The 12,814-nt window shown below is 42.5% G+C and overlaps 1 protein-coding gene across 2 annotated transcripts in view; it reads right to left on the bottom strand.

Annotated features, from left to right (window-relative positions):
* The window catches only part of sema6bb (sema domain, transmembrane domain (TM), and cytoplasmic domain, (semaphorin) 6Bb), a 111,123-nt gene that overhangs the window by 17,701 nt on the left and 80,608 nt on the right, over window positions 1-12,814 (bottom strand). For both annotated transcript variants that reach the window (XM_026346058.1, XM_026346060.1), the window contains exons 14-16: window positions 12,406-12,546; window positions 10,635-10,712; window positions 7,929-7,987 (exon numbers count right to left, since the gene is read on the bottom strand). In XM_026346058.1, the coding sequence (XP_026201843.1) occupies window positions 7,929-7,987; window positions 10,635-10,712; window positions 12,406-12,546 (278 nt within the window). The remainder of the gene's footprint in view (window positions 1-7,928; window positions 7,988-10,634; window positions 10,713-12,405; window positions 12,547-12,814) is intronic.

Here is a 12,814-nt window from a genome sequence, read left to right as displayed (position 1 = left end):
TGAGGGGTCAGTGGGCCCTCTGTGTTTTTCAAGGCTTTCTCTGACACTCCCGCTGTGGGGAAGGAGATGTTAGGAGCAGAGGCAGGACTCGTAGGAAGAAGTCAGATGAAAGAGCCGTAGCCCTTCAGGAGTCCTCACACCTTGCCAAGCTGAGGATGCTATTCTTATCTTCTTAGAGCGAGCTAAAAAAATTCCCCATCTCTGCATTGAAAACTGCAAATGCACCCGTATACTATTTTGCTTCCCTTTTTCCTCTGCTGTGCCCAAGCACAAACACACATGCATCAATTGTTAAAAGGCAAACAGGTCCTCATATTGCATCAGTCAGGCCTCTGTATTCACCGAGGGGATCATCTGTGTTGTTCAAAACTCTCAGAAGCTCCTCTGGGTGGGAGAGATGTGTGAGTTACAGCGCAGTTTGGCATCAGGGGATGCACAGCTACACACTACGCTTCCTCCGTCTTACCCGCTCTCTCTCTCTCTCTCTCTTCCTCTCTGCGCCCTTGCTATCTGACTTGCAGGAGTGACAGCAAAGGGAGTTAAGAGAGGAGGAAGGAGGACTTTGGCGTCAAGGTTACAGAGCCCTCGCTCTGTCTGAAAGAAGAGACCGCATCAAACAAAAAATGATCTACTGTGGCCAGTGCTCCCCCCTCTCTCCTCTCTCGTTCGTTCTTCCTGTCTGTCTCTGTGTCTCTGTTGGGGTCCGGACTGCAGGGCAACATTTATCATCAGCAGACTTAAGATGCTGTGCTTTAACTAGCTGCCATGTAAATACAAGCACTGTGTCTGCTTTATAGGTTCCCCCTCCTAAGCCTCAACTCAGGTCACTTTCCAAACCACAGCAATTAGACTGGAATTAGATGAGGCCACAGCCGTAAATTTGGCAACAGATTTTCTTTCCTGCACCAAGCCCCTCGCGACATTACAACCACCGGAGGCTCTGCGGTGATCTTCATTCCCTCTAACGTGACGCCACAACATGGAATCTCCGATCTGCCTTTGTCTCATTGATGTTTCAGTGGACCTCAATTACTGAGTGATTGCATCCCGCTGTTCCACCAGTCAAAACACTGCCTTTCTTCAGGAAATATTTTCACAGCACCATAATTGCTTCCATCTGTAGCTACACTGTGGCAACACTAGCTATGTCATTATGGCTGAGTGAGTTCACAGCGGAACGGGTGGCGAATGTGTATGCGCGAGTGTGAACGTTCCTCTGTGTGTGTCGCGAGGGTTTGGACGCGTGCACCCGTCGTCTAGCCTGCTCTGCTTTTATCAACAGAGAGGAAACAGAGATTGGAGAATGTGTTGAGTTGGAAAGGCGAAGGAATGTGATGAAGCAAGACGCCTCTGCGGCAACAGCGCCGCACACTCGCCCACACGCTGCCTCCTACTCCTGTTTGATGGCTGGTTTAACAGAGTTGACTTTAGCTGATGAGCTGTCCGTGCAAACACTATTTGACTCGTTCAACCCAAACTCTCAACAGGCCTGCAAACAGCAGAACAGAACGAAAGGAGTGCTCAGGTCTTTGCGGCTGGGAAACGGTTGTAGTGTCCCATCAAAATGATTCGCATGAAAAAATCTTGTTCCTTTACAAGTATGAAACCCTCACGGCAAATTAAAAGGGAGAAACTGGGGGTTCGGCAGACCAATTAGGACACATTTATGCTGTAACTGATCTGCCTGTCAGCATGGGTCACAACCTGGAAAAAGTGAAGCCGGGCAATCGACACGTCGCGATAACCTGCCGTAAGTGGACCTGACATCCTATACCGCCTGTCGACGCCTGAACCAAATCGGACTCATTAGGCTGTTTACAGAAGCGGTTTATATTACCTGTCTTATATAGTACACGTTCACACATGCTAACCTCACACACGAATGTCCAAACACTCTCACACACACACACAAAACACAGCAGCAGTTCAGAGCCGGTTAGGTGATTTCTGTCAGCGGAGTGTGTTCTGCTCAAACATCATTAAAACTAAATCCAGCACAAATCCAGCTGCAGTTTGTCATGCTGCCCGAGTTGCCCACTGAAGAGACTACTAATTTAGAGGGCACACGACTGCTCGCACACACACACACACACACACACACACACAGACATTAGCGGCTCTATTTTCCTGCAAGCTGAAACTCTGGTTCAAACTCTGGCCACAAAGGGACATGACTGACTAATTTTGTGCAATTTTAGAGACCAGAGGCACAGTGTGGTGCAAAGTGGAAAAGAGGCTGAAGCAGAAATTAATACTTTATAAGTTGGAGAAATACAACATCAGCAGGTGTAGTGAGGGAAGTCTTCGCTAATGACCAGTGTCTGACAGTTTCCAAATGAATGGAGAGTCCCGCTCCACATGTCAACAGCAGCCTAAATACCGTCTGTTTATGTATCATCCCAATAAAGGTTCAACTTTCCTTTTAATGGATAATGATGGTGTCTTTTTAATTATTATTATCAATCATTCTCTCAAAGAGACTAACATCATGATTTACAGGAGCGTGTGTGCTGGGCTCACAGATGTGTGATAGCTTTTGTGTTTCCACTGTTTGCTAGTTTGACGAGCCAAGAGAAATAAACTCTCGCTTTTCAGGGGGGAAATTGTGCTCAGATATTGGATTATTGAACAAAAGTTCAATCCTGAGTACACAGCATCATTCTTCTATCAATTTTACTGCACAGTCTAAACATGGAATCTGTGCTTATGATCGTTTAGTAGTAGGGCTGGTGGAAAATCGGTGAGGTTTAAGTATCTGATTTGTTAGATTGTGGCGTCAACATATGAAGCAAGTGATGTACACACCCACACCGTCTGATCTGAGCCCAAATATGAGCCTCACATTGCTCAAACTGGGTGCTAGAGATGGAACAAACACACGATTCTTGCTGCTGTATGACAACTGCGTGTACACAATACCGGTATGGATGCGGTACATCCTAAAATCCTAAAGGCAGCTTAATGCCAGAACAGCTGCATCACCTCACTCCAACCTCCTTCATTCATTTCTGCTTGTCTGCACCCGAGATATAATCAGACAATGTTCGCCTGCCTAGTACCTGAAAGAATGCTCTTAGACAGATGTATATTAGACATGCACGCACATATAGACATAATTGAACCCAGATACTTCTCTGACCTCATCTCTTTCATGGGAGTGCCCCTCCCACAACACATCGTCTCAATTAGACGTCGTGCTTCCAAACTCTGCTTTGATCACAGCGGGTTGAGAGGAACGGCATGTCTTTACATGCTAATATTTTATGTGTGTGTGTGTGTGTTTTTGTGTGTGCGCTCCACAGGCTAACCATTGTTTTCTAATAAATGCAGGAACACATGCTTACTGTTACCGCAAGGAAATACCCTTTGTTACACTTGACCTCCTCGTATAGTTTCCCATAATTAAAGTGATCTCACACTGTGGACATGACATTGCAGGAAGACAGTTCTTAAGCGATGGTTTAAGGAACTTCAATCATAAATTACGAATGATGCAAGATAAGGTTGTGGGCACTAGTGTGAAATAAAGAGAAGGGCAGCATCTCTGTGGTATAAAGAAAAGATTAAGAGGGTACGAGGCAGGTGGTTTACATCACCATCCTGGCCACAAGCCCACTGAGAAGGCCAGTGACAGCGTTGTGACATAGGAGACGCATGTGGCACTCTCAGTCCATTTGTCACACTGGCCTGGCCTAGCACCCATGAAAACATTCGCTCTCTCTCTTCCCTGCAACCCCCCCCCCAATCTTTTCTCAGTTTCCTATGTGATTACCCTCCCAGCTCGCCTATCTCTCCTCCTGCGACCCTGCTTGTTCTGTCCTCTTTTCCCATCACTCCGCTTCTCCTCTCATCCACCCGATGGTTCCACACTTTTGATCCTCTCAACTGTTTCACCCTTTCCATCCTCAAAGTTTGCCTTTTTCCTATGATCTCTCAATCCCTTACTCATTTTTTTTTGCTCTGCTCTCTACTCCTTGATCTGATTTACCCGGCTCCCCTCCCCTTCCTCGCTTTTCCGAGCCCCATTCCTTTCCCCTTGCAGAATCACCCTTGATATCTATTCCACTGCCATCAGCCAGAGGAGAGATGAAAATCGATTCTCCTTCCAGCAACCGCTTCTCTCTGGCTAAGGAGAGAGGGGAGGCAGTTAGCTGGGTTCTAAGTAAGGCCGTCCATCCATCTCCCTTTGAGGTCTGACGACAAGGCTGCTCTGAAATCAGTGTAGCACTGACTGGGACCGGACAGAGATGAAGCATGAGGGAGAGGAGAGTCACTGAAGCAGGAGAGGAGCAAAGACTTTGGCAAAATAAATTACTTGTTCTTTTTCAGACAAATTGCAAAGACAAAACTAGCCTAATTTTCTCCTCGGAAGGCAGACTTTTACCAGCCTAACCATTTCAGCCAAAAATGACTTGCCAGAAAGCATGAAACTATTCTCTATCAAAGAAACAGGGCCTCCTGGCAAATAAAGGAAAGTGAGAACATGTGCATTTTATAATTGAGATGAAATTTCGCAGTCTGATTCCAAACATGGTCTGTGATCCCCCCCAAAAAATGTAATACTGATTTGTCTCTTTGTCACAGGCTGCTTACATCTACAAGTAGTTTTCTGTAGACTGTTTCATGTGAATACTTGTTAGAAGAGGAGGAACAAGTGTCTAGAAAGGAAAGAAATGAACACATGTAGAACAATACACAATATTTTTCTTCTTTTCTAGATTATTAATAAGAATTAACCATCTTGGGACACACGGTAGGAAGATTCAGCTAACCTTTTAAGCTTAACCTGTGATCTAATGCCTAATAGTATTTTTAATTTAGAAAGAGAATTAGAAATTTAGAAGAGGATTAAGAAAATCCTGATTTAAAAAGTAATTATTTTCTGATGACTGTTATTATTGCTCATATGAATTTGATCATGACTGGACATGACGGAGAGGGAAAATGCAGTTTGCCATGCAGCTGAAGAAAGACAGTAAGCCAAAAAAGGGAAAGTGAAAATGAGATTGCTGAATTTCCCCAAAGAGAGATAGATAGGCCAGACCACATCTCACCTCCCATCTGCTGGGTCAAGATACAGACAGGTGGAATGAGTCCAATATAGAGATATGAAATATTCAGCAACCAAAAGCCTTCTGTTTATTCCACCAATCCAAGTCTCCAAGGAGTTTGTGTTGGCGTGTGTGAGCATTTGTGCATGTTTGTAAGTACACAGATGTACAGTATGTGTCCTGTGTATGTGAAGAATAAGGCCCAGGAACAGGAAGCTGCTGACAGACACACACAGAGAGGGTGTGCAGGCAGTTTTCTTAACGGTGTCAGTGACAGTTTGTCATAACAAGCCCATCGAAGCTGTGCCTCTTCGTCTTCCTCTGACTGAATATTACATTTGCAGATGGCTGAAAGAATTTTGTCTTGCAGGAAGACAAAGAAAGATGGACTCAGTGTTAACTAGGAACAGGAACCACTGAGCAAAGCATCCATATCAGACACAATGAAAGTGTCAAATGAAAACATGAGATATGATGGAAAGTTCGACGGAATCACCAAGTTCATCACAATGTCTGAGACAAAGCGCTGTCTAAGTGTTGGTGGCAGCCGTCAGATGGATGCACATTCCCGCCATGCCAGCCCAGAAGCTCTCGTTCATCTAGCGACAGCTAGAGCTTACTTCTGTCAACAGAGTTCGGCTCAGGGCATATTTCATGACGGGATCAGAGCAAACATGCCTCAGAGCTCAGAAACCGCTCAGAGCCAAGGCCAGAGAGCAGGACAGTACATCTCTATCTGACAGAGGTCCAGGCGAGCAAACACTGGGGCGCTGCACATTTTGTGTGACAGAGCTATTTAATAAGCACTCATCTGAAAATTAATAGGTTCATATTTGTGCCCAATTTCAAACTACACTAACGAACGCTTAGACTTATTTTACTTATTTTATATCAAAGTCTGTTTGATAGATCTGAAAGAAGCTTTATAAGTCTAAGGAAAGAAACTATCCCCTGTCTTATGAAGTACCGCCTGAATTAATGTTGATTCATTTCATTCATGACAGAGAAGTATAAAGTAAATCTAAGTTGTAATTAATTATTTAGAATAGAAATCAATAATCATATAATTTATTAAAAACAGGTCTATTTGTGCTGCTGGTGTACTAGAATTTAATACTGACACATGATTTAGATGAAAAATGAAATATATCTAGAGTTTATCAAATCTGAATATCAGTAAGAGTTAATATTAATTTACACATGTCAGCATCTCAACATATATGTGACCAGTACATCAGCTTCCTATTGGAAAACCTGATGAGTCAGCCTCTATTTAAGATACACATCACATCAGTCATTTGCATCAGTCATGAGGAATCGGTGCAATACACTGATGCACAGATTCCACATGATGCAATGCTGCAGGTGCATGCAGCAAGGAGAAATACCATGTTAGGTTACGTTCACTGGAGACTATAGGTCTGGGTCCTTCTGCTGCTTTGATTTGAACACTCTTTTTTATCTCTCTCTCTCTCACATAAGAACAGTAGGTGTCTTACAGCCCATTCAGAAAAAAAAGGTGCGCACAGGGCAGAAAGGTGTGAATACACCATCAGTATCAGTGTCGTGGTATTCTCCGACACTAGGACCTTGTACTGGAGGTTGAGATACAATATAACAAGTACAGAACAGGATCTAGGGATGGAGCGTGTAAAACAGTCCATTAGCATTGAGCATGAGTAATTGCGTTCATCTCTCACCCAGCAGTGTAGTACAGGAGTAGAGTAATGATCATAGAAGCTGCAGTTTTAATTCTAAGCTTCTTTTACAAAAAGTAGAGGTCTTTTACAAAGATTTTCATTGATGACGTGTTACAAAAACTAACTTGTAAGACTCAAAAGCAGAATAGATAGATGCACTGTGTGGGCTGCTTTAAATAAAATAAACCCTTTAGAAAATCACATGGTTCTGTTTAGGAGCGTGACCAAATGCTTGAATAGGGTACCCCATACGTTCTACAAGGAGCTACAATGGGCTTAAAAAAGATAAATAACTAGCTTAACTACGCCATGCATGGAGTGAACATCAGCCATCAGTTACAGAGGTCATCCCCTGTGGTTTGGCGCTCAGAGGACCTGAAGTGAGAGAGCAGCTTCAAACAGGGAGCCCATCTGAAACAGGATTAGAGTTGTACGCAGGTTCACATTATGCAATATTTATCTGTTCTTTTTCTCAGGGAGCACGACACATGAACTCGGTGGAACTTTCAGAAGCAACGGATTAATTTGCACGCATTGGAATTAGCACTCAGATCAAAGCGAGGGGGAGTCATGGGAGTATCTAAAAACCTATGTGTATCTAGAATAGAGATTTCGCTTTGCTGCGTGCTCCTTCTATTTTCATAATGATATGGAGAGAGAGGCGGCTGTGGAGGGGGGGGAGGAAACATCAAGGGGAATTCAAGCTGGAGTTGAACATAATTAAGCACATGTACTGTATATGCAACAAAACCAGACCAAAGCAAAGATAGCATACAATGAACAGACAGAGTAAACAGTGAGCAGAACAAAGTTAGCTAAAACATACACAGGGATTTTCTTGCCAGTTCGGAGACAAAATGAAACTAGGGGACTGTCTGCACGCTGGATACTGGTGGTTACTCTTGGGAGACGTGAGATGCTACAGAGCACTGAGGTGGATTGGGACTTGTCTCTGTGTTTATTTGTGGATTTCCTCTGTATAAACTCCAACTACCAGGCTGTTCCTCTCTTTTACTGTGTTGTTTACCCTTAAGTAACACAAGTTACGTAAGGATCTGTACGAAGACAAGAGAGCTATTAGCTTTAACACTTGTGGACCAACACACACACACACACACACACACACACACACACACACACACACACACACACACAGGCTGAGAATCACTCCTCTTACCGTCACAGTCGCCCAAGTGGGCCACGTTTCCCTGTTCAACATCTTGCTCGAACGGTAATCTGCAGAGGAGAAGAGACACGGCCATTAATCAGGAGACACAGAGGCACGGCAACATGGCCACTGACACACAGCACAGATCCACCCTGATAGAGGAAAACTATCTCAGTGTTATGGCAGAGGACAAGTTACAAGGGAGTGTATATCGCTGAAATCTTCTTTAACACTTGGATTGTAGAAATAGAGAGAGAGAGAGAGAGAGAAAAACGTTAAAACAGCAAAAGAGCAGCGGAGGCCCTTGAGCTGGCTGATATCACGCAGTAATCACCATTATAATTTAAAGATAACCACTTATGCCTGCAGGGTCATTAATTAAGCTAATTAATGCATTGGATTGCATATATTTCTGGCTTAGCATACTTGTCTTCACATTAGATATTTGTGGTGTAAATATAATCCTCATGTCTTCAGGGATTAAAGATTTAGAGTACTTGCAAATCTGTTTTACCCATTAATATGCAGCAGAGGTAAAGACGATTTATTATTACATTTATCATAAGAATATAATATCAACTTGACAAAAAACCTCTTAGACTGTTATGAAAGAGTAATTTGTCGTTGACGTTGAATTATGAACTGAACAAAACCTCAAACTCTTCTCCTTTTCGGTTATTCAAGATAACCGGTGAGACCCAGGATCTTATTTCTACAAATGCACATTTTGCTTTAAAACTCATTTCCCATTTGGGCAACATGGGAATATGGAAAACTCAAAAGACAATAACAGATGATGAAACGAGGCAGCGCAGAGGAAATGAGAACAGCGCGCGGACCAGGTGCTCACAAAGAAAAACACAACTGCTTTTAGTCATGGCTCGTGTCAGGGAAAGCAGAAAAGTGCAGCGGACAGGATATGAGTAACTATGTAGCAGCGCGCACGTGTTTGTGTGCGCACACAAATGTATATGTATAAACGCTTAATTCAGTGCAGGCTACATTTACAATGAAGGCCACGTGAGCGGAAAACACAGCAATTACTGTGGGTAATTCAATTAAAACATATGGCACGTGCTTGTTTTGGCTTTTGCAACAACACAAAAGTATCAACTGTTAAGATTTCTTTAATTAATGTTGGATATCTGGTGCAGGAAACAGTAGTGGCACAGTGACATACACTGTACATCACCCTACATATTCACCCTACATAGACAGTAGTTTCACATTTCACAAGAAATACAATTACTCGCTGGGAATTACATTCTATCAGAAGATCACAGTTGGCCAGGCTCTGTCTAAAGAAGGAGTGTAGCATTTCTCCAACACATGGATGACCTTACACTTTGTACTGTGTCTGAATGCTGAGCACCACAGCAGCTGCTGACAGACAGCTCATCCTAAAGTGAAGACAGACATCTTATTTTCCTAATGCAGTTTTGGCAAGACGTAGTGGACAAACTGCTTCATAGAAGTACATAAATAACCAAAACCATTTTCATGGTTCTACCCTGAAGCACAATCACAAATAACCTTTGAACCAGAGCACAACCCCCCGGGGGCTGCTGAATTGAGCTCACTGGGATATAAGCGACTGAGAAGACCCGATATTCTGCAATTAGCTAAGGCTCAGGCAGCAGTGCAGCCAACATTCATTCTTTGAATGCCTAGAAAGTACTGTGATAAATGAGTCCAACTGTGCTGTGAACCTACAGCATTTGTCATTTTAATAAATAATAATGTTTTGTCCTCAGTAGGCTGCCTCTCATGGACCGTGGGTTTTAACTTTGTCTGTGTGCAGTGTATTTGCCAGGTATGTTGACTTTCTATTAAAAGACTTCATAATAAAACATAAAGAAATAAAGACCACATGTTTATACATGTTGAGTGCCATGGACATTATTAGAACAATTTGATTCTTAGCAACAGTTTTAGTTTTATTTTTACTCCATAATAACAGTTAACAATCTGAACGTATGTACAAAAATAAAACAAAATATAAAACTATTTTTTCTTCCAGTAAAACAACCACAACAACTTCTTTCATTAAAAATACAAAACTTCTCTTCCTCAGAAATGTCCCAAGATACAATGTGATGTTATATAACTCCTACTGCTGAGTCCTTCTTTGGCATCAGTTTGCAAAGAGAGGCTGCATTATTCCGCAAAGAGGAAATCCACAGTAACTCAATACAAAATCGATTGCTGAGTTGACCGCCCTTGCTAAATCAAATCAAGATCAACACAGAGGCCTTTAATAGTATAAGCAGGCAGCCTGAGGTGGTCTTTAAGGTCTATGTTGTCTGTTCTGCTGGCGCTACACCTGTGTTTTGAAGAACTAATTCAATAAGCAGCCTGACTAAAGAGAGATTTGATTTCACTGGAGGAAAGCAGCCGCAAGTGGAGGTGAGCTGTCAAAGCGGCGTGTTTCAGTAGTAGGAGGAGAGAAAGGTCACACAAATTTATGCACACCCAGACTGACTTTCACACACATGCAGATGACATCAAGGCAGATACACACGCACTCATACCCAGACAGCACGCTGTGTGTGTGTGTTGAGAAAGTGTAAGAACATAGGAGTGAGACGCTCAGATAAATGATACAGGTAGAAATAAATGAATGACATCAAATAGAAAAAAAGCCTGATCCAATATAGGAAAAGAAAGAGAGGTGTGTCTAGAGGGGGTATAAATATAAACCACGAGGTGTTATACCTGGTCCCCGGCCTGAGGAAAGAGCAGGTGCTTCCTCTGGTCCAGCCACAGTAAGGATCCCTGGTGGCAATACAGTTCCTGCAGAGACCAACAAAAATCCACTTTATCGCCTGAACAGGGAAACCTGGAGTTCTGATTTGCTTGATCTGGACTGCAACTTTAAAGATTACAGTGATGGCTTTTGCACATTTTACACCATTAAATGAAAAATGGCTGCACTTTAATGTCTTTTTCCAAAGTACGTCGTACATTTTCAGATGGATTTCCTCCTTCAGGGGAGGCCACTGATTTTCAAACTTAAAGAGACTTGAAACTCGCTGGATAATGTGTATATTTTTTCATCTGCCTCTTTGTCAAAGTTGCAATTTCAGAGGGTGGTTAGGCACTTAAGAACAGGGAGGGATAAAAAAACTAAACATCCATGTTATTACAGTAGTTTTAGAGATTTGAGGAGAAAAATCTAATTTGAAAATATTAAGTAGTTGGACAAAACTAAGCAGAAACCGGCTTGTGACTTTCTTCAGGACAGGGGGGCGCAGCATGGAGACGCAGTTGAAAGCATCAGCATCAAAATTAATTAAAAAATTATTTGACCACTTAGGCTGAAAGCTGGTTATAAAGGAATCTTTAAAGTAACCATGGTGAACACAAAATCAAAAGCTGTCACAAACACTCTTCAAAGGCTCAGAAACTAGATCTGAAGCCGCCGAAGCGTGACTAAGAAATCTTAGTGTACTCACATACAGAACATTAACTCACACACTCACATCTTAAGACAGAAACGCGCGCATTAAGCACACCTCAGGAAGCATGTGAGTGTTTCTTAATGTGCTCTGGATTATTTTGCTTGTATGACTCACCTGGTTCAGTGAACACGCTGCACGCCTGATGTGCTGGTGTGTGTGTACCGGTTTGTGTGTGTGTGTCTGTGCAACCTAACGGGCCACAGTCCCAAGCTTCGAGACTCGATGAGTGTGCCAGCCAGGAAGAGCCGGTCTGTATTGTGGTGCTTGTGTGGGTGTACGGAGATGAAATATCATTACTTTGAATATATGCATATTTATTTTAATAATTCAGGATTAGTAGACGGAGGGTACTTATTCATTTGAAGAACTGCCCTGCTGCACATTCAAAGTTAAACACATTCACACCGGTGAAATGGCAGAATAACCAAGCTTCATTGTAGCTTCTGATAATCTAATAACTTCTGGATGAAAAATAATCTGCTAAAGGCAATATAATGAAATTAACACTGACTACTGATTAGACAATACATGTATTTCCCTCTTACACTACACAGTAATAGAAGTATTATTTGTCTATTATTATCCGGTATTGTTTTTTTACATAGTTAGTTTTGTAGGTAAATATTGGTCTTAACAGTCAAATTCTAATGCATTAATGTTAAAGATAAAATTGCAGGCTGCGGCAATAATACAGCATTATGGTGCTGTAATACACTAATAGCATTTATTAGAGTTTCTTCCCATGCAGAGGAGCAATTTATTGTGTTTTGACTCATTCCAGTATTTTACAGCAGTTAACAGATTATGACCTTGCTCAAGGGTATAGTGACAGTGGTTATTAAGTTGTTGTACTGTGTTATTATTGCAGGAAACTCAGATCAGCTACAGAGCTTACAAGGCCTCCCAGTGTCTTGCTCAAGGACACTTGTGAAGGCCACATGGTTCCTGAATGGTTACCTAACTGTTGGTTATACTGCCCTGCTGCACCTTTAGGTTCTCGCTTGCAGTGTTTGGTGCAGACTTACTTCATGCATCGTGAGTAGAGCTGGCATCGTGCCACGGGTACTCTAACCACACAGGAAGGGAAAGTGAGGAGCAGAGTGTGGCTCGACCGGTCCAAAATCAGAGACAACAGCTGCCTGGCCTGTAGAGAGTCTTCAGCACACCTGCAACATGCATGCAGAAAAAAGGCAAGCACGCAGAAAAAAAAACCACATTAGGCAATTTCAATTATCAGGCCGAGACTGCACATTAAACATCTGACCTCACTCTAAGCATTACAGCAGGAAAAAAACATTCATCATGACTCAATGTGGAACCGAACCAAACAAAAACAGCTCTATAAATAAAAGGCATAATAAAAATCCATGTAGAAGATGTTGCAGTGCAACTCAAATATGCACTGTGCTGATTGTGGAGGTTCAAAAGGTCGGC

Source organism: Anabas testudineus, chromosome 4 (genome assembly GCF_900324465.2).
Source record: "Anabas testudineus chromosome 4, fAnaTes1.2, whole genome shotgun sequence".
Lineage (NCBI taxonomy): Eukaryota > Metazoa > Chordata > Actinopteri > Anabantiformes > Anabantidae > Anabas > Anabas testudineus.
The sequence above is the reverse complement of the archived record's forward strand: the minus strand, read 5'-3'. Positions and strand labels throughout refer to the sequence as shown.